This window comes from Tachypleus tridentatus, chromosome 10 (assembly GCF_004210375.1).
Source record: "Tachypleus tridentatus isolate NWPU-2018 chromosome 10, ASM421037v1, whole genome shotgun sequence".
In the NCBI taxonomy this organism is placed as follows: Eukaryota; Metazoa; Arthropoda; class Merostomata; order Xiphosura; family Limulidae; genus Tachypleus; species Tachypleus tridentatus.
Window position 1 is genome coordinate 157350048 of NC_134834.1, and position 23296 is coordinate 157373343.

The 23296-nt window shown below is 33.7% G+C and overlaps 1 protein-coding gene across 2 annotated transcripts in view; it reads left to right on the forward strand.

The window, feature by feature from the left end:
* The window catches only part of LOC143230731 (laminin subunit gamma-1-like), a 96328-nt gene that overhangs the window by 36807 nt on the left and 36225 nt on the right, over nt 1–23296 (forward strand). The window contains exons 2-4 of one of the 2 annotated variants that reach the window (XM_076464801.1): nt 1049–1350; nt 2559–2689; nt 5179–5357. In XM_076464801.1, the coding sequence (XP_076320916.1) occupies nt 1049–1350; nt 2559–2689; nt 5179–5357 (612 nt within the window). Of the gene's footprint in view, nt 1–1048; nt 1351–2558; nt 2690–5178; nt 5358–12847; nt 13419–23296 lie in introns of those variants that run through there. The other variant, XM_076464802.1, reaches the window with a different exon arrangement.

Genomic DNA, 23296 nt, shown 5'->3' on the forward strand with positions numbered 1-23296 from the left:
GTGTAATAACTTGGTGCTACGTTTGAATATAGTTAACTTTAGCTTACGTCAAAGATAACAAATGCTCAACAACGTCAATAATAGGGTGGAGAGGTTGTGAACCTCCCATTAACAAGTCCCTCGTTCCAAACTATCACCCGACAAAGTTTGGTTGAGATTGGTTCAGCAACCTTAGTAGTAGTTAGATTAAACAAAAAAAGGTGGACAAACACAGATGCCTTTTGCTTTATATGTGTAGATTTATTACAGAAAAATAATTACGTGAAATGTAACAGCTTACCAGATAAGAGGGAAATAGTTAGAACTGTTTTATATTACCATCTGATGCCTTAAGGTATTTTGTTATCTTTACTGTTACTACAATTGAAGTTTCGGTAAGTGTATTATTAAAAAACAAACAAACATTAAAGACAGGGGCAGTAGAACCAGGGAAGGCAAGTCTTCCTTCTAATTTGTACCCATTAGCGAAGTGCTTCTTTGGAAGGGGAATATTTTTCTTTATAACTATTACAAAAAGTTGCTGTTTTAGTTTTAAATCAAGCGATCGTGGTTAACGTGGCAAATGAGATATACCTCTCACACTTCGATACTCCCCCCCCCCAATAAAATGTTCTGCCACCTCTATTTAAGGATCCTATTTGAAGATGCTACATTGTGTAATAAAGATAAATACAAGTTCCGTTAAATGATTTTTTTATGGTTAGTTTTTAGAAAATAAACATTTCAAAGGAGTTGAATTAAAAATATAATATTTATTTAATTTATTATAAATGCCAGTATAATGCAAACTTTCTTTTGTTTAAATATCACATAACGAGGAAATTATAATGTTGAATTCGTTGGAAAAAGGAATTACCTTGTAAAATCTCTAACTCAATTTTTATACTATTTCCTGTAAATTTATCATCGTATTTAATCTAAAAAATTACGATTGTGTATCGAAAGATATTAATTTAAAAAAAATGTGATTTTGACATTTTATCAACATTATTAATATTTTCTTCGAAATAAAAATGACGAATGCGTAATATTTTGGTACATGACTTAGGTAAAGCATTTGACATCACATACGTACGTCTAAAGTTTCATACCAGCAGGCCTGAGAGTTTTGCTATTTACAAACGAACAAGTGAAGATACACAATGGATTCCTTATCAGTATTACAGCGCTACCTGTAGGGAAACATACAATCTACCCGACAGCTCGTATGTCAGCAGGGATGAAGAGACGAGGGCTTTGTGCACATCCGAATTTAGTGATATATCGCCGCTTACAGGAGGAAATGTAGCATTTAGCACTTTGGAAGGAAGACCCAGTGCTTACTATTTTGAAAATAGTCCAACTTTACAGGTAAGTGAAAAGTTAATTTATATATTTGATAATTATCTTCTTAACTTTATTGCAATGTTAAATTATAACAAAAAATTATGAATTATTATGTAATGTCCAAATAATAATTTGTTTAAAAACTGACTTATGGAAATAATTAATAATTTAAAGCATAATTTTGCTCCATATGAAGTCTGATATGGAGCTCATGACATAGGAGAGCATTACATTTAGCGTGTACGATATCATATCACTTCTACTATACTTAGTTCATATGTCGCTTTCGAGTCGTCTCGGTTACAATATATAAAGATTTTATCATCATCATTATTATGATGCGTACCACACATACATTAGATACAAATACGTGTATCTGGGTAATTTAAATATAATTGAAGTAACGTATTTTTTCAAACGTAGAATTAAAGTGTTTTTTTTATCTTAAACATAAATTATTGGTTGTGAAATTTTTAGGTACTTAAGGCATTTTTCAGTAATATTAACACTATAGTAAAATGTTCCACTTTTCTAGGTGTTTTATTTTTTTTTTATAAGTATTTGCATATGTACACTTACATTTTCGCTAAAGAATCTTAAGTTTCCTTCTGAGTAAACTGTAGCCAGATAATTAAAAAATATATCTTATTTTTCTAAGATAGAATGAACGTTTGTGAGCACTAAATGAATATAAGTCGTTAATGAAACAAAAACTGTTAGTAGCTTACAGTTGCTGTCGACAGATGGCGATATAAAATTGACTAAATTTTTCTGAGGGGTTACCTTAAATATAAAGCCTCAAATAGGTATATCAGGGTTTTTGTAAATAGATTATCATATGTGTATGATGCATATTTTTTGATATCGAAAATAGTATATAAAAATTTAATCCTTTAACTAACTATTCAAGTTATCAATGTTAAACTTCAAGAAACTATCACGCACGTTTACACGTTTATAATTTCTTCAGTTGAGAATATTTATTATTCTAGTAATTTAAATACCACGTAATCGATTAAGAAGTAAAAAATATTGCTTGGCTTCTATGAATTCGTCACTAGGTTAGTGTATTTCATTGCCATGAATATTTAAAATCTAAAGCGTCATCTTAAACGAGACTCTATAAAAAAAAATGAAAAAAAATGTAGACAATTGTAATATTTCGTTTATCGCGACCTCAAATTAACTGAATTTATATCTTTACAAAAGTAGTGTTTCATTATTTTCTCTAGGAATGGGTGACTGCCACCTCACTACGGATTTCTTTGAATCGGATTAATACATTTGGTGATGAGATATTTGGCGATCCCAAAGTTCTAAAGTCATATTACTATGCCATCAGTGACTTTGCAGTAGGAGGAAGGTATGTTATTATTTTCTTTGTTTCGATTTTGATGTAGTTAACATTTGTCAAAAGGCCCTCTGTGTGCGTATTTGTGACTTTTTTACCGCTCTCTACATATAAAAAAGCTCAGGATATTTTTGATGAATCTGTAGTTTGATGGGTCAAGCAACGAGTGAGAGGAATGTACACGTTACAATGAATAAAGGGTTTCAATGCGTGAATTTTAAAAATAAAGATGCGAACCTAATGTATTTACCTTTCTCTTTCCGAGATATCAGACAGACATACATGACTAATATGGTTAACATCTTCCTATCTTGCCTCTATAATGTGTAGAAAAGTATAGTCTAATTTGTAATTAGTTATTACGAGGTGCCCATAGTAATAAATAACACGACTTTATGGAAACTTGGTGGTGTACTTGTGATGATAAGCGTTTACAAACACCGAAAGGAGAGCCTAAATGATATTGAATTTATAGCCTCGGTCGATAATACATTAACATTGTATTATGGTTGTAAATTTGGCTTTAATGTATTGTCTTATTAAACAAAATATTGAATTTCTACCCTTGCCTTTCTTTTTAATAGAATGTAACTGACAAATTTTATTTTTTTCATAGGGTTCAAAATTTTTTTACATCTACTAAAACTTGTATTTACATGGAACCATTCCAAGTTATTGCTTACGTTTGTTTAATTGGATCAGTTTAATTTAAAGAGCTCATGGTTTCATTTTGTACAAGAAAAAAATTTAAATTGTAAATAAAGTTTTAATGAAGGTACTTGTATTCAAGCAACTTGATACTAATAAAAAGCTATAGACTCCATACATCCTTTTAATTCTATTCGAACCAAATACTGACATGAGCGATAAGTGTGAAGTATTTTGCTTTCCATAAATTCCTAGAAATATTTTATGTATTACCAAAAGATGGCGGTACTTGTTTTGGTTTTGGAATTTCGCACAAAGCTACTCGAGGGCTGTCTGTGCTAGCCGTCCTTAATTTAGCAGTGTAAGACTAGAGGGAAGGCAGCTAGTCATCACCACCCACCGCCAACTGTTGGGCTACTCTTTTACCAACGAATAGTGGGATTGACCGTCACATATACACCCCCACGGCTGGGAGGGCGAGCATGTTTAGCGCGACGCGGGCACGAACCCGCGACCCTCGGATTACGAGTCGTACGCCTTACGCGCTTGGCCATGCCAGGCCTAATGGCGGTACTAAATACTGCCAATATTAAATAAAAACTGTAGCTTCAGAATACATTGGCTGATCAGTAGATGTTTATTTATAGATTTATTCACAAACTACAATAAGTTTTCTTTTTGTTGTTTATCTATATTGTTTTGACCTTTTATCAATTCGTGAGTTAGCCATCAAAGATATGTTTAAAGCAGGGAAAACATTTTGAATGATTAAATTGGTTGATATTTTGAAATGTTTGAGGTAAATTCGATTGGTTGTTATTGTAATTTATTTTTGTATACATCTTCTAGATGTGCAGTTGTAGTATATTGTGTTTTTGTTATACTACAGGTGCTGTTACAGGTATAACAAGTGATTATATTTTAATGTCAAATTTTAGGTACGAGTTTAATGCTGTTCAACTTGTCATAACCAACACTGTATTTTAATGGAAAAAGTATCAAACACTGAGTGATAAAAAATCAAAATCGCAATGTTTCATCTTGCAGTTTTTTCAAGAGGTTAACTCTAAAATTTTATAAAAAATCGTAAAGGTAAATATTGATGCAACTAAATAATTTTCATAGTTTGTAAGTGTGAGCATTTCAATAACGCATGATTTTCGATTCCATTTCTTTACAATTTCAATGATCCAAGCTTGATATCCTTCACTTTTTATGTCTTTACACTATGCAGCTGATTGTTCTCGTTACAAACAAATTAGAAGGCCACCTGAATCTTCTGACTAATGTCCCAGAAGTAACTGAAACATATTCCACGAGCTTTAGCTACAGCTGGCATCTTAGCATTGGTTGATGGTCACTTTGTAATCACTAAAAAGACGATTTTGGCACTATATCTATATATGATTTCAGCAATATAACGATTTGAGCGGTCCATTATGAATGTATCACTTGTGGCCCACAGTATCACCAGATGCAACACTCATCTTCAGCTAGTGACTTTAGTGAGTTTTGTAGTAAGCAAAACTTATGGAGCTTCGGCAATGCATCGAATTTCATGAAGATGTTTGATATGTGCCCTTTAATTGGCCTTAGATCACAACAGAATAAACTGTTTTTGTTTGGCAATACACCGGAATGTAACTTATATTGCAAGGCAGAAAGTAATATTTATATTAAAATGTTTACATGCTAAAGTTGCTTCCTGATCCATAGAATAGGAACTGTTTCATATTATTTAAGGGTTAATTATTGAATTAACCACCTACTTCCGAACTGCTGTTTTTCTACCATTGCCAGATTTGTGTGTACCGTCAACTTCTGAATTACTACTGTTTGTTTAATATTTTCAGGTGTAAGTGTAATGGACATGCTACTGATTGTATCTACACGGGAGATACACTTGAAGAACAAAGACTGATTTGCCATTGTCAACACAATACCACAGGGCTTGACTGCAATGAATGCTTGCCTTTTTACAATGATCTACCATGGGCTAGAGCCACGGCCACTGATGCTAACGAATGTCAACGTAAGAATTAGAGCATTTTATTTTGTCTCAATGTCGATAACAATTTGTTGGTATTCTGGAAGGAATAAACTAAAGTAACAGTTTAAACAGCTGTCTTGCTACTTTGAAGAATAAAAAAACAACCTAAATTAAATTTTAAATAGCTCTTGCAACTAATCATTACACATAAAATAGTTTAGTATTTTGCTATTAGTAATTTTGACTTGTAATTAATTCTTCACCTTATCTAGCCAAGTGAGGCTCACTGGTTTAGTGTTCTGGACTAAGAATCCACTGTTAAGTGTAACAGTCAAAACCCATTATTTGATCAAACAACAGTAGCCTAATAGTTGATGATAGGTGCTATTGGCTTTCTACCTCCACTCAGTTCAAAATCGGGAACTGCTGACGTGTATAGTCCTTGAGTAGCTTGGTTAAGGCTCTTGACTCGCAATGCAATATGAGGGTCGTGGGTTTGAATTTCCATTCCATTAAATATGCTCACCCTTTCAGCTGCAGAAGCACTATAATGTTACTATCAATTCCACTATTTGTTGGTAGAAAAGTAGCTTACTAGTTGGGGGCAGATGATGATGACTAGCTACCTTTCCTCTGCTGCTAAATTAGGGAAGATTAGCACAAATAGCTTTGTGTAGCTTTGCACAAAATTAAAAAACAAAACAAACTACTGCCCTCACACACAGAAAAGACCAACAAAATCATTATTATATATAGATGTGGACCTACAACCACAATGCAGCATAATAAATAATTGGTACATATAAGAGTAAAACAAAGGAGTGATTTTGTAAAAGTGTATTTGCTCTGACTAACTTAACTATTTTTAGTAAAGAACAGTTTGCATTGAATAAAATTATATTGTTTTAGCCGAGGAATTTGTAATGTAACAAACACATAAACTTAACTTTTGTACTGTATTATGTAAATTCCCAGTGTGAGAATGTTAAATCTAGTGGTGTGTTATTGGTGCTTGGTGTCAGTTTGTTATGTCACAGCTGTTATCCATTGTGTATGCAGATGTGAAGAAATAGATATTTTTATGTAAGGTATTATTTCTTTACATGTGCATATTATGTATAACTCTGCACAAACCGACCATGAGAAGCAATAAATATGCTAGAACACCAGTGTATATGTGTTAGAATTATAGTTTTGTGAAGGCTAAAGCACATGTGATTATGCAATAAGTTCAAATAATGATAACTGAACTTGTGGCTTAATTCATACATGTGTCCAACAAGCTTCTGTGATAAGTTTTAATTTTTGGCATATATATTCAGTTTTCCCCATTATCAGAAACAAAACAAACACTTTAAGGCAACTTCTGAGCAAACTCTCAAATTGGAAAGGATTAAACCAGGATGGTATTATGGGATCTCCCACAATAAAGTGCTGAAACATCCATCAGTTTAATCTTCTCCAGAAGTTCACATCATAACACTGAGCAACACAAAACCTTTTTTTATCTTCAATAAAAAAAATGTAACTATGTATTCATCATGAAAAATATAACTGTTTCTAAGTACTTTGATGGTGCTGATTCTGAACATGATGTTGAAAATTACTGATTATGTCTTGTTTTCAGGTTATGATAAATTTATTTACAATATTCTTATATATTGTAAAATAACTTTTTAATAATTTTATTATTTGAAAATAACATTAAGAATGTTCAGAAACGAGACATAATAGTAATACCTGTTTAAAAAAGCAACGTGTATAATAAGATTATATACTGAAAATATATTCAGGCTATGCTCAAAACTTTCATGCTGTTGTTTTTTTTTTTTTTTTGTTACGAAACATCTGCTCTATTTGTTGCACCTTTTGTGTATGTTCTCAGTTTCTTGTTCTAAAAACCAGCAGTAATATTCTATCATGGCAGGATTCTGTTGTCCTTGATGTTACTATTGTATTGTAGAAATATCCTAGTTGAAACTTTCTATGATTATTGGTCACTGCATCCAAATCATTTGGAAAGAGGTCAAAATAGAAGTGTAAGAACTTCATCTTTGATAATTTTCTAGACCCCATTCTCCCGTAGTTCTGAAAGATATTATCAATCATAATTTTTATCCCCAGTGAGTTCCTAAGAAATTTTTGACAACCAGTTTGAATAATTTCCAGACAACGGGTTCTTTATAATCAAGTAATTTTTTCAAAGTTATCATCCATCAGCAGTTCCTAAATCTGTGGGCCAACAAAGATTTCTCCTTTAATTATTTCTTCAGTGATTTTTGGAAACTTGTTAGACAGATATCTCAAACTGTTACTATCTTTGTTCATTCCTTTTATAAAATTCTTCATGAGTCCCAGTTTAATATGAAATAGAGGCAGAAACACATTTTCAGGATTCACTAAATGTTGATACTCGATATTCTGTTTTGCTGGTCACTAGTTATTCCTTTTTTTGTGGATGATTTTTATCATTTTGACCATACCATAGACACAAAGCAATAATGTCTGGTATGCTAACTCTGCAGGCCTAGCAGGAGTGCAGTAACTTTTAAATCACCACATATGTTCCACTTATGGTGATTATATTTGACCTTAAGTATAACCTGCATGCTTTGATAAGTTTCTTTTGTATTCACAGCACGAACAACAGGAATCGATGGTTTAGTGTCAAATTGTGCATAAGTACAGCCTTCAGACTAACTTTAGATGGGTCATTAAAAAGTATCCATCCTTGAAGGTGGTTTTCAGTATGTAATTCTTCCATTAGTACCTCAAAATTTGTACAGAAACTCAAAGTATCTTTCATGCTGTAGTGAGAAGTAAGACTTTGATGACAACTTCTGTAAATTGTAACTTTTTTTCCTGGAGCTAATAAATTTCATTGCTGTAAACGAGAGCTAAGAAGTTCCTCATGTTGTTTTGATAGAGACAAGTCATGAATCAGATCATTTAACTCTTCTTGTGTGATCAGATGAGGTAGTTTATTTTGAGGAATAGAATTATTAGATGAAGAACATGAAGATAATGCATTGTCTTCTTACAGGATAACTCTTCTCTTTCCCATTTTGCTGTGGGATGTGGCAGTGGAAGATCATCCCTATGAGGTACTGGTTTCATTGCAGATGAAGTATGTGGATATTTAATATATTGTTTAATTTGGCCTGAATATCCAGAAACATTAGTCGTGCAGGAATAACAATCAGGTAGATGATATTTGGGCTCACACCATATCAGAAGAACTGCAGGTGACATACTTGCTTTATTATTATTATGCTACTGTGTCAAGCCACATGTACAAACTGTACAATACATATGTGGAGTCCAGTGTCTTTCTTCACCAGCAATTTTGTACACAAAATAATGTGTAAAATGCTATCTTTACCTTGTGTGTAGTGTCATTCCTTCGTGAAAGTGTAATATATTTCCCACAAATGTAGCCCTTTGAGATGGATCACTGTACGTGGTGATGGGACCTCCTAGAGAAGATTCTGTATTTTCAGTTTACCTCCTGGGATCTGAACATCCATTCACATATTTGCTGTGCATGGCAACCCGTGAGGGGAGAAGAAGGTCCATTTTTTGAGAGGTCCAACTGTAACACACCACTTTGGCTCCAAATTCTTGTAATCTAACTTAACCAGGGTCAATTGGTTGGTCCACTTGGTCAACTGAGTACCAGAATTGGATGTACTCAACAGGTGTTGATGCTGGAGTTTGAGTATAATGCTCACAAAATCCTGGTGTTGCTGCAATGTCCTTGTTTGGCATTGCAGTGCTTCCCTTATAGAGCTCCATGGTGTGTGGGGACAGTGGGAACTGAAATGTTCTTGTTTTATTATACCTCTCCCAATTCTAAATAAAGATAAAATAAAAAAATAGACCATACGTAAACGTCCATGCCTTGAAGATTCTGAATAGCAGTCTTCAACTTCTTCAGCACCTGTACCTTATTTTCTAATATTACATTCTTTATCAGACAAATCTTTATGGAAAATGTCTCCCTTTTTTTTTTTATTCTGAAGGGAGTAGAGGGGCTCGCTGGATCTTCTAAGCTCATCAAAATCTACATTGTGGGGACATCTTGTTAGAAAAATCCATCCAAAATACAATTAACTCCTCTTGTGTTTGAAGACCATTAGGGATGTACCCATTGAGATTATGCCTCATGCTACTTTGAATTCGTCAGCAAAGTTATTGTTGAGAGGGATTTGAAGAATATCCCTGAGTCAGAGATCCTTGCTGGTTTCTCAACCTATGGAGTTTCTGGAGTGAGACATACCTCCACCCACAAATATGGAATTATGCTGTCTACCAAAGTTCTAATTTTGAAGTTTACATCACCACGTCTATCAGCCACCATCAAGGCAAGTTATCTGAATTGTAAGATATGTTCTCCACATAAGATTGGTTCTCTACAGTTTCTATGTTCACTGCCGAATTGTACACCATTTCTTTTCTCTACGAGCACATAGAAGTTATGCAATACACCAACAGTATACCAACTCGCTTAGCTCTCTACTAGCCTTGAAGTCGCTTCACTTTAGTTCTCACCATGTTCTTGTTGATATTCAAAGCCGACTGAGCCATTTCTGTTTATCATCCATTTCTATCCAGTTCTTCTGGATTTGGGCCACGTTGGTATTCGCGGAAACAATCTTGCTGACATTGCAGCTAAGTCCATCTGCTCTGGTGCTATCATGACTGTGTCTGCCCCATACGTGGACTATGGTCTTGTATTCAAGGCTCGATTTCTCGTCTGTTAGCAGTCGACTTGGAATGAGCAACGTGATAACAATCTTTTCCAGATCAAACCTTCTATTGGCTGTCTTGCTTCCATAAAGGATCGGAAGGAGGAAGTTGTCCTGATCAGGCAAGGCATTGGCCACAGGTTTTTAACTCATTATTTTCTTTTAGCTGAGACTAATGCACCAGTGTGTTGTTTTTGTGACACTCAAATCACAATAGTCCACATTCTGCTGTCGTGCCGTCGTTACGACCGTGAGCAATGGCACCATTTTAGATGTTTTTACCATGGGTTCACCCCTGATGTTGGACAGTGTCATTGGTGATGGTGACACTGTTCACCTCATTTGCGTTTTTAAATTTTTAAGGGCCATTGGCCATTTTAATTCGAAAACTGGCCTTTGTTTCAACGTGATTCCTTTTTTACATATTTTAATAATTTTCCTTGTTTATTTTCTACAGGCTGTTTAGCGCAAATAACCTACTTGCTGTGAGGCATTAAACACCAAACAACCAACTAACTATTCACATATCTAGCGGAAACTGTTTGAGGGATTTTTGTACTTTTATACTTTACTTGAATTGGAGGCAGCCAGTACTTTAAATTGTTTTGTTAAAAATCTAAAACAATTCAAGTTTACAGATCAAGCGTTTAAAATATTAAGAAACAAATTTTTGCAGAATTTATTTATATTACGGGTATGTTGCGAGGAAGAAGATCGTACTTTGTTTTGACTGTGTGGAAGCGAGGCGAATTGATCAACTGAGTGAGAGAGGGGCATCTGACTCTGCCCTTTTTGTGCTTACTCGAGGGCCTTCTCGAATTTTCTAGTAAACAGTGGGAACGAATCAAAAGTGGTACAATTCACTATAGTTTTATCGAGAACAAACGCATGTATGAACAATATATATGGAATTTTACACCAATACAATACAGTAAGTGTTTGAACGTATCTATTAATTAAGCTGTTGAAGCAAACTTAATTTCACAGCATAAATCTATTGTACTGAATTGATTGCATAATATTTTTCACATAGCTGACCAAGTACTGAGATTTTACAATAACTCAGTAGCTAGAGGCGATAGACAAAATATTTTATCTATTGAAATCGACATCATCATATTACCCCAAATCACTTGAGTTTTTTCCAGTAGCAAATTTTTGTTGTGCAGTGTAATCAACATTTTTAATAGCTTATGAAATCTATCAAAGAACAAGTGAAACTAAGCTGTCTAGCCAGATTATGTATTTAAGTTTTTATATTTTAATTCACTTCTGATGCCGCTTCCATTAGGTACCAAAAACAACTTCGACCATTTATGTTTTTAACTATGTAAATTAGTTTAAACACAGCTAGATTGTTGGTCGGGATTGCTAGTGAATTTCAAAGATGATTTGTTGTGGTTTTGTAACTCGCTCTTTTGGTAAGAGCATCAATCCTGATTTAAAATACTATAACGCTAAAAAGCGGCTTTCGATCCCCTTGGTGAACACAGCATAGATAGCCTATTATGTAGTTTGTGCTTAGTAACAAACAAAGCCATATGGTTATAAGTAGCTCCATCTTTTACATATTAGTGGGAAATATTTTGGACTTTTTTATGATAGCATGTAAAAGTATTGATGAGCATTAATTATCGATGTTTCAGTGATAGGCTTGGGAAGAACAAGAAGTGACGAATTATCCTTCTCTGCTCCGTTATTACAATACAATCGGTGATAATTTTATTATACCTGTTTACACCTATATATAGACACACACACACACACTAGCCAACATGCACTGCATGTGCATGCATATATAAAACACAAGCAGTTACAAAATCTCAGACCATGCACATTTCAGAAAAATTCAGTGGTCTGTCCAATCCAGTGTTCACAAACTCTCCTTATGGCTACAGGGTTTAAATATAGTACATGTATAAATTTTACAAACATGCATATATATAAAACATGTGGTATGTTGATAACCATACATCACAGTGATTATAGATGCAATACCACTATCAATGATAACATTGTAGCAATGATATCAGGACCAATAGCCATCCAACCAACATGAAGCCAATACAAAGGTTATCATTGTTTCTCGAGAGAATATCATACACCAGCTACGTATTTTTGTTGAACTAAACAGTTTCAAATAAGACAGTATTGCTATTATATACATTTATACCCATAATTGATATATAAAAACTAAAGAAACAAGGTTAATAAAAATTGTTAGTATAAAAAGAAGGAATAGAGACCTTCAATAAATTACAGAATCAAGATAGGTAGCTTAAAGTGAAAATGCAATCGCCAGAAAAGCAAACAAACAGGGTTAAAGGTTGAGACATAGTGTTGACATAATTTCTTCAAGCCACAAATCCCTGCTTTGACACCCTGTCTAAAAGACATAATATTTACGAGAGTCAAAATAGGGATTTATAGCTTGAGTAAATACTATCGACAATATGTTTCATACCTCATACTTGTATGTTGACTTTTTTTTTTTCTGATTGTATTTTCACTTTAAGCTACCTGTCTTGTTTCTGTGATGTTTTGAAGACATGTATTCCTCCTTTTATAAATGGGTAATTTTAAATAATCTTCGCAACATAGTTCTTTGGTGAGTCCCCCCCGTAAAATATCTCCCTCTCGCTGATAATAGGCACGTCCGAATAGTCGCTTTTACAGAGAAGCTGGCAGGCAACGAATGGGGTCGTATGCTTATCGTTCGAACACAAGACATCGTTGGTGGGAACGCCTGACAAGTATTTAAATTATCTTACGGGCTCGCGATCTTGGCAGGCGTGTTCCGCAGTGCAGGACCCGCTGACGTTCCCGGGGTATTAGAAAACTAAGGATCTGCGAATGTAAATTCGGTGCTGGAGCTATTTCTAAATTAATTACTACTTAGCTCTAAATGTATTTGCACGGTTTTTGACCAGTAGTTGAAAATACTCATAAACTGAACAGCTGTGCATGTTAGGTTAATTTCCTTTTTCGGTGAAAACTAATTAATACCGTTATTTCGCACAGGTGCACTTTTTGTAGGGCTGGACCCACATTTTTTTAGCTGCAAGCTACACACTTTGCTTCCGCAATCTTTTGCTCTGCATCTCTTTCCTCGATGTGTGTGTAATTATTTTACTTTAGTTTACATACACTGTAACATAAAACAAATAAGAAAAGTGAAAGCGAAAACGCCGATATTTCGAATTCTTCAGAATGATCGGCTGTCGTACAATGCACCACAAAAGTAGACGTGCCTTGATTTGTCGCGTGCTTTGGTGGATTGCACTCGCTTCGTTTTGCATACAGTTCTCCGTCTCAGCACGTGATGACGAAAACAGGAGGAACACTTGGTATAAACGTAAGTACCGCATAAAATACTGAAAATGTGAAGTAAAAAATGATAGGAATTGTACAGTTAAAAATACTGATTCGGGTTAAAAATGAGTTATGAAAATACTTTGATGGATGTGAAGTAATGTAAACATCTGGTATGAAGGTACCAGTAGGTTAATTTTGATAGACTAGAAAGGCATGTCAGTTTTAAAACACTTTTGTATCACCATAGCTTAAACCACTTAAACCATTAATTAAACTTTACGTTTTTTAGACTTCATTAGCATAACAGTTTTCTTCTTGGTTGTTCAATAAGGGTTCTTATCAGTTAAGACACGAGTATATTCAACACAAAACCGTTTGAAATATCACTTGTACTGCTTGAAAATCTAACCAGATTTAGTGTGCGGCTGTTAGGACTAACCATAAATAATGTGATATGAACACAGTTTCTCCCCGTTATCAAACCGCGTTGAACAAGGAACGTTAAGGGATTTAAACGATTTGATGTTCTTATAGATGCGGATTACAAGATTTCACTTACGAGTTGGGTGTATTCAAGTGAAAAACCTCTTTTTATGATAACCCAATTATGCAATGAAGTTTTGGTTTTGTTTTATCCAACACTTCAAATAATTCACGTTTATAACTTGATCTTTAAAAAAAAAAAAAAATCGATTTTGTTTGCATTAACTGTGATATAAGTAGAATAAAAAGATATTACCATGAAAAACATTTGTTTACTGAAGTGATAAATTTACATACTTTAATTGTTTATATAAAGTACTTACATGAACATTTAGAAAGTAGGACCTTTAAAAATAATTAAAAAAGGGAAACCCGATAAAATAATAAAACATTGCATCTAAGGTGTTATATTAAAGTATATACTTTTAATTTTAATAGTTTGAACTTGTATACTAATTGATTTCTTTCTATTTTAAAGCCTTTATACCACATATGCTATATTATATGATCCTTTACCTTTACTAAGCAATAAAATTCCTATGGTATGGGTTATGTTAACATTTTTATGACGATATACATTTGGAGAATTATAATACTAAAAATAATTACTGAAAGGACAAATGTAACGGGTGTCAAATGCAAAGATTGTGGGGCTTCTTTCCTTCTGCCTATTATAAACTAACTGCACCAGAGAACACTCACGTGTTGATATTTTGACCGTATTAGCTCTCATCTAACCAATCTAGTAGTACCACACCAGCATAATACATATAAAAATACAATCAGGCATACTGTTCCCAGCAGTAATGTCGTAACTATCTTGTAGCTCCTAGTACAGGAACGCTAAATGATAAACGTGTATGTATTAAAGGTATGGTTATGAAATAAATTCCATTCGATAGACTTAGGCAAAACTTCATGTTTCAAAACTAACTATAAAGAAATTTTGTAGAGGTTGCGTGAAACTGGTACTGTTGATAGTAAAAGAGGGCGAGGTAGAAACCCCAAACATTCAAAAGTTATGTTAAGTAATTCAGGACATACTCTTTACGTGAGCCCCCAGTGGCACAGCGGAATGCCTTCTGACTCACACTGCTATAAACCGGGTTTTGATACCAGTGGTGGCAGAGCACAGATAGCCCATTGTGTAGTTCTGTGCTTAACTTCAAACAGATAAACTCTGTGATACATGACAGTCCAATAGAAATATTGCTAATAGGAAAGCTGGAGTATTGGCCTGGATGTTACTTTCAGAACAGTAAGATAGTATTAACATAAAGTGACCTCAATAGATGTTTAGCACCTGAAAACTAGTGCCTAGAGGGGACAACCAAACTAGAACGCTGAATGTGGCATCTTTTATGTATTATAATTAATCTCGGACCAGTCTCCGATTTCTTATGTTACGTTCGTTATGTATTATTCTTTTGAATAGACGAAAATTTTAATTTTAGTTTCGAAGTTGTTTTGTTAAATATTAATATGTATCCAGTTTATGGTATTCACCAACAAGATTGATGTACACACATTTCTGTTTTAACACAAATATATTTTAATATGCATAAACATGCAATGTATAATAACAGCGATTTATAAATAATTATTTATAACAAATATTTTACAAACGCATAAACAACATTCAGTTTTCTGTTTGGTCTGGAAGTAAATGTTTTATCAACGGTCCAGGTCCACGAGGCGCAAATTATTATTAAGTAAAACACGCACTTTAGTTTTGGCCCGGCATGGCCAAGCGTGTTAAGGCGTGCGACTCGTAATCTGAGGGTCGCGTGTTCGCATCCCATCACGCCAAACATGCTCGTTAGTTTTTCCCGACAATATCTGACTTCCAAAGTTATTCCATTGAAGTTGAACGGTTTGTCATGTTCGAAATATGTAAACGTTCCTGGTCAACTTCTGTAGTTTTTCAATTAATAAGCGTTAATCACAATTATAGCTTCCGAAGCGTATAGCACACTTACTGTAGCTGACCAATATTATTCTGATCTATCTCTTGGCGTGTCTGTTTATATAGTTTAAGGCGAGATTCTCGAACTTCAACAATGTTTGAAAATATTGTTTTTGTAAAACAAATATTTTTGATTCTTACTCTCGAGAATCTTCTACAAATTTAGAGAACAGGCGGGACTTGCGCAATACACATCCAACAATATACTTCACATGCGTCAGGCAAAAATAAACATATAACGGTAAATTCGTTATGCATCAGACTTCAAACGCTGGGATAACAAAGCTGGAGGAAGACGTTTTTATAGGGTAATCAATTTTTTTTTCAACAATCATGATAATTTGTCCGATTGTAGAGAAGAGAAGGCATTCCGGTCAACATCTATAGTGAAACATGTGAAGATACCCGTAAGTGTTGGAATGCATCTCAGCTAATAAGGTTAAAGATCTACACAAAATTGACACTGACTGCTGAGGGATACAAGCATGTTTCTGTCTATTATGTTGTTCCCTTAGGAACAACATCTGTTGGGTGGAAATTCATCTTTCAGTAAAACAGTGATTCTAAGTGTGCAACAAATGTGGTGAAGAGATATCTGGAGCAAAAAGAGGTTGGTAGAATACACTCAGCTATGGGTTGGAGGCTGGTAGAATACACTCAGCTATGGGTTGGAGGCTGGTAGAATACACTCAGCTATGGGTTGGAGGTCGGTAGAATACACTCAGCTATGGGTTGGCCTGCAAAAAAAATTCTGACATTAAGGCCGATTGGGTTGTATGGAAATTAAGAAGATGAATGGAAATCACACAACTTGACTGAATTATGAGGAACATTTGGAACATTATTTGACAACCATCATTTATATTAGTATAAGAATAAGATGTACCTCTGTTTTAAAGCAACTACAAAATATTACTGCATAATACAATTTATTTTCTGGTTGGCTTTAGTTTGTATTTCATGTAATAAAGTATTAATGATAATTTGATCATTTCAATGGCGTTGGAATATGCCCCAGTATAAATGCATCAAAATTAGGAAAATTACTCTCGGGGGAAAAGCCGGATAATTCATTAAATTTAGTCCATAACCCAAGAGCTTTCAAGTCCTGGAACCCGTCCATAATGGGTGCATCTCTCTTCATTCGGTCAATATAAACTCTGGTTCCTCATTTTAATTTGTCTACTACACCTCTGCATTCAATTGTAGTAATTCATTATTTGTGTCACCGATATGTTTCTGAAATTATTATATAATATACTTTTAGAGGAAAATCACCTTTAAAACTAAATTAAAATAAATTACTGGTAAAATAAATGCATTACTTACATAGATTTTACATGTGATTTTTTCTCTAAAAATTAATTTCTTTATTTTAACGTTTTCGCGTTTTTTTTACTTGCAATCAATCTGTTTTAATTTTTAGTTTTTTCATATCCATGGTTTTAATTTGGATACTTCCCTTGTTATTGTTTTTATTAATGATCTGTCGGCTTCCTTGGTACAATATAATGATATTGAATTAGATTTTCATCTGGGATTTAGAAGTTTTTAATGCTTTGTTAGTATTGATAAGCAGTATTAAATTATTGGTATTATGAAAGCCTTCCTGAAAGCAGACGCTGAGCGACTCAGTAGTTATCATGACGTATTATCTGTCACATCAAAGCGCGAAGATCAACGTAATTAAAGCAGAGTATAAGATATTAATGATACTGTTATAGGGGCAATTCTCGTAACCTGTAACGAAAATATAGAGGCAATAATTTCGCTCACAACTAGTTTCATGTACAAGGTGACCCATAAACGAACCCCCACTCCCACAAACGTACAACGGTGACTATTACTTATCAGTGGGCATCATAGATTAATCGTAAACTATGACTCTAATGTGTTTCACCGATACCAAATAATTGTCTGTAAGTCCACTGTAATCGTAACCAGACTTTGTGTTTACTATGTGTTTTATAAATGGCGTTCCTCCCAAAAGTTACGTTGAAAAATAACAAACAATTATACCATAGTAGTTTCCTTCTATTTCAATAGTAGTGTTATGTGGGAAACATGACAGTGTTTGGTATGAAACATGATAGCACAGAATAAAAAACATTGTACACAAATTCGTCTTCGAGCTATATATTCAAAGGGGAAATTTTACGTAATGATATAAAAATTATAGCAAAGTGAAATCTTTGACAAAGTTGTGTGAAACTATTGTTTTCAAACCTTTGTAGAATAAGTCCCGTACAAAATGATTCGAGATGTGGTTTGAAACTATTAAAATTGAAAACGCAGATTCAGTGACCCAGTTTATTATGTTAAAATTCCTATGGTATTGCTTTTATATACGATTTTTCAATAGATTCATTTCTGTAAATGTAACATTATCCTTGAAAGAAGTGCAACGATTTTCATTGTGTAGGCCGGTGGCGACTTGCAAGAAGGGCGTGGTAGCCTAAATACCCACTTCACACGCCAACGTCGGTCTGTACTTGTCAAACTCGTAAGGTTGAAGAATATTGATATAACCAACGTATACTTAAAAACAAACTGTTTCGTTGTTGGTTGTCACATGGAATCCATGTAACATGTTTTGTGTGTTTTTGAAGACAAACTAATAAATAACAAAATATACAAGTTACGAACTTGAAATGATTTATGTTAACATGTAACATGTTTTGTGTGTTTTTTAAGACAAACTAATAAATAACAAAATATACAAGTTACGAACTTGAAATGATTTATGTTAAGGCTTCCAATCCACATATTTCTGATTACAATTAAATGAGAGTAGTTTGTTGGCAAGGTTTTGTAACTACGTAAACATTAAAGATAAGGTAAGTTTACCACACTGAACAAACAAAAAGAAGATGGTAAAATGTGTGATTTTATACATGTGACAAGATGAAACTACTGAAATCAAGCTATGTTAGTTACCTACGCCGCCTATAGTGGTATCACTCAATACTCTTTTATTGACACTTTTAAGTTGCTCATTTAGAGTTCTCAGATATCCCGTGAATTATATATAGACCTCAAATAATAGAAATGGATGAGAAGAGCCATCGGGTAAATGGGAACTAGCTAGTCACAGCAGACTATTGCGAATTAGTTTCAAGTTTCTCAAAGCGTTACCAGCAAAAAGCGTAGATGCTTTCAGACAAAGTATACATTTATTTAAGCACCTTGACAACGCAGACTATCGTCCACAGCCTGTGCAGTCTGCTTGGTTGTCATGGATGTAGTGCACTGGCAGTTATAAACACGAACCACAGGTTCGACCTGTATACCAGATGTTTAGTAATGGTGTTTCCTCTCATAACAGGGCGAACAACAATAAAAAAAAAAATCTGTCAGCAGTGGTATCAACAAGGTCATGTCCAATGGACCAACCAGGTATCTGTAGACATTCTTTTCACAGATGAGCCAAACTTCAACTCTTAATCAGATAACTTGCTTATAATCACAGGAAAAATAACAAATTCTAGAACCAGATCCAGTCCCATTTTCACACAGGAACGTGATGTGACGTGAAGTGATGGGTGTATGGTGTGAGCAGGAATAAACATTGATGAACGTACTGACTCTTGCAGTATGGTACCATTAGTGCCACACATTATAGGGACCACTAACATTTAATCTCTGCGTTACTACAGTTAGCCCTGAATTCAGCTTAATGGGTGATAATGCCGACTTGCAACACGTGTATTAGAGGGATACAGTCTTGCACTCTATTCTAATGTTATTAAACATACATGAAGTTCTTGAAGATAGTAGTTTCTTAACTGGGGGGAGGAAGGAGAGAGTGTTATAAGTGTAACAGATTTACTATTATATATTTATTTTAATATCCATGTTTATTACTAAATTTATATTTAACCGAAACACATGTAACATATACTGTTAAATCGGTATTGCGTAATTTACCGCCTATTCACTAAACCTTGTTCAAGATTCTCGAGTTTGAGAATCAATAATGTATTTTGTGTGTATATAAATACTAGTGATTAGCCAGTATTGTTGTCAACTGAAATTTCGAGAACCTTGTCTAGCGTTGATTTAAACCGAGGCGCCAAGAGACAGTATATATCTCGACATCACTGATTAGTATATATTGTTGGTTTACAACAGTTAGAAAACTATAAACCTCGGAAGCTGCAACTGTGATTAACCCTTATTAATCGTAAAACTACAGAATATTGACCAGGAACGTTTATAGATTTCTAATATTATAACTACTTAACTTCAGCGGATTAACATCGGACATAAATATTTTAATGAGGACATTACATAACTTCAGCTGTGAAAAAAACAAGCAAAGAAAAAAAATTCTAATGTGATTAGCTGAGAGTTAGCTAGCTCCACGTTAAGTGAAATGTACCGACGTTAACTCAGAATCAATTCGCTCATAGTGAACCATCGATAACATTTCAAGAAAGTTCCGGATCAGATAGAAGACTCAATATTGTTTGTAAAACATTTGTATATAAATCATTATTTGTAATAACCATTTTATAAGAAACTGTATATCAGTCTTGTTGACAAAACTCATAAATTTGATATATCTCAATGTTTAAGTATTTTTAAAATTTAAATTGCAATTTAAATCGTAGTATAATAAATTCGATGATCGTCCGGAATAAAATATAATACGTAACAGAAGATTCATAAAAAATAATGCAGTTGTCTTTACTAGCGTAAAGAAAATCTTGCTGCTTTGCTTCAATAAATAGGTACACCCTTTTTACTGGTAACAAGCAGTGTCTTGTATAAAGTTTAAATTTACTGTCTACTTACATGGAACCTGTGGTACACTGTAATCAACATCAAACTATAATTCTACATGTCAGTACGTATTATAAGCATTATAAGAATTTTACCCAAGAACGTATCATGCACTTATCAATAATCAGCTTGCCTGAGGCAGAAAGTTTCTTAGACAAATTGCTACAACTGCTTTATCAAAAAGCAGATGTAAATTACTTTACTATTTTGTACAACAACGTTAAAAGCTTAGTTTTCAAAAAGTTTATATATTAATAGTACTAAGTACAATAGAGTTTAATCGTAACTAAAGTAAAAACCGTATACAGGCTACAGTGTTAATTTATCTTTTTATCGAATTGAGGCCTAACGTTAATTAAGGTCTTACAATACGCTCAACATGTACAAGTTCGTTTGTGTTTTTCTGTAAATATTGTATTTAAAGAAGTACTGCTGTAATAAATATACTAGTTTGACAACAGATATTTTGCAGGACTCTGCTAGTATTTAATATTCCAACGTCGGTGATGGGATATCCACGTTGTTCGAGGCAGCCATACTGTATATAGAAATGGAATGCTATAAGCTGTAAAAGTTCATATACCCCTACCAAATGTTCATTTAGGCTGAATGACCGATCATGACGGATAATCTGATGAATGATTTGTCTAAAAAGAAGTGATGAACATTATTTTATAACAATTGATTGACTTTTCAATGTTAAAGTAGGTTTAGCTCCCAGTTCTTAAATAGTAGTGTGGTGTGTATGTAGTTCATATAGACATTACATGAGTGTCTGCATAATTTATCTCGCGTGAGATCGAGCTGTCGTAGAGCTCTGGCCATTTACCTTGAAGTGCGAATGTGATGCTTCAGATAATTATGACTTATTATGTAAACCTAATGTCGTCAATTATATTAAAATAGTAATATTTTCTAATACATTGTTAAATAAATTATCAAATTTTCTTCTGAAATTTCAGGGAAACTTCTGCTTCAGTATGCTTCGTTTTATATAAGTAATGTGACAAAATGTTTTAGATAGTGTTTCTGGACATGTCCATGAAAATATTAAAAACGTTGGTTACACACATGCATATGCAATAATACCTTACAGTATATATAAAAAACACAATACGTGTAAAAATAATGTAAAATATTAAAACGCATGTTTGCAGCAAAATCTTGTAATTTGCAACGTTTTAGGGAGAAGCCGTTATTAGTATTAACTGTGTTACATGGGAAGAACTATTTTCATGTTCACTATCGTGACTTATGTTCATAGTAACGCGAGAATTTCATACACCTTTCTTAACACTGACAAAAACTTAATTTTCATTTTTAGTGCCCATGTATACATACATATACACCACGTGAAACTGATTTGCAAAACATTTTTTGGGATGGTAATACATTTTTTATGAAGTGTTTGATGCTCTCACGCTAACAATATCATTAGATTTCCCCCTTTTATTTGAAACTTGCTAGCGTACCTGTCCGTTGGACGAATGAAATAAAAACTCCTTTGGAACAAATTGTAAGAAATTGGACTACTGTTTTAGTTTCTTAGCATAATAAACATTGAAAGTGAAATAAAATACGTAAAGGTACCAATACTGAAAAGAAAGACATACTGTTTTCAATAATGCTATTGATATGAAATTAAGTACCTTCCGCATGTGATCCTGTTTCACTGTGTTGTGTTAATTTGGTCATTTTTCCCCCGAAATTAGATGGGGTTGCACCCTCCCCTTCTCATGACCTTCTTCATGTCATCTTGTATCATTGTGTCAGGTTTGGTGGCTGATTGATTACGAAATGTGGAAATGTGCAAACAAACACTTACAAACTTAGCTTTATGTGTTAGATGGCCGAAATTTAAAGTTTATATTTTAACTGTAATAGGTTTCCTATAATTACTTGGTATAATTTATTTTGGACGAGCCTCCGATTTATTACGTTATGTACGTTTTGTATTACTATGTCAAATAACTGGCAATTTGAATTTGAGCTTATTAGTTAGTTAAATGTTAATATGTATTAAATTTATGTTATTTGCCAACAAGACTGATCCACACAATTTCCTTTTTTAACACAAATATATTTTAATATACAAACATAAAAACAATATAGTTTATAATAATTGTTATAACTAACAGTTATTACAAGTAATGGTTTATATGCAACAGTTTTACAAACTAACAGACAATATTGATTCTTATATCGGGTCTAGAACTAAATATTTTTATCGACGACCCAAGTCCACGCAGAGCAAATTAGTTCCGAGTTGATATTGTTACACCTCGCTTGAATTAACGACATCTTTCTTGGCTAGCCTCACACCGATTAAAATTTCACTTCGTATCGAAGAAGATACTTAATGTTTCCATGGAAACAGTAATGTCCAAAGTAATTCACTGAAGTTGAACGGTTTATAATGTTCAAAATCTATAACGTTTCTGCTCAAATTCTGTACTTTTCCTATTAATATACGTTAATCACAATTACAGCTTCCGAGGCCTATAGGATACTGAATATAGCTGATCAATAATATTCTCTTCCGTCTCTCGGCTAGCCGCTTTTTATGGGAATCACGCGGTTTTTTGACGCATCAACAATATTCTACCTCATTTTCTTAAAGAAATATTGTTGATTCTCACTTTTAAGAACATTCTACAAATCTAAAGAACAAGCGGGACTTGCGC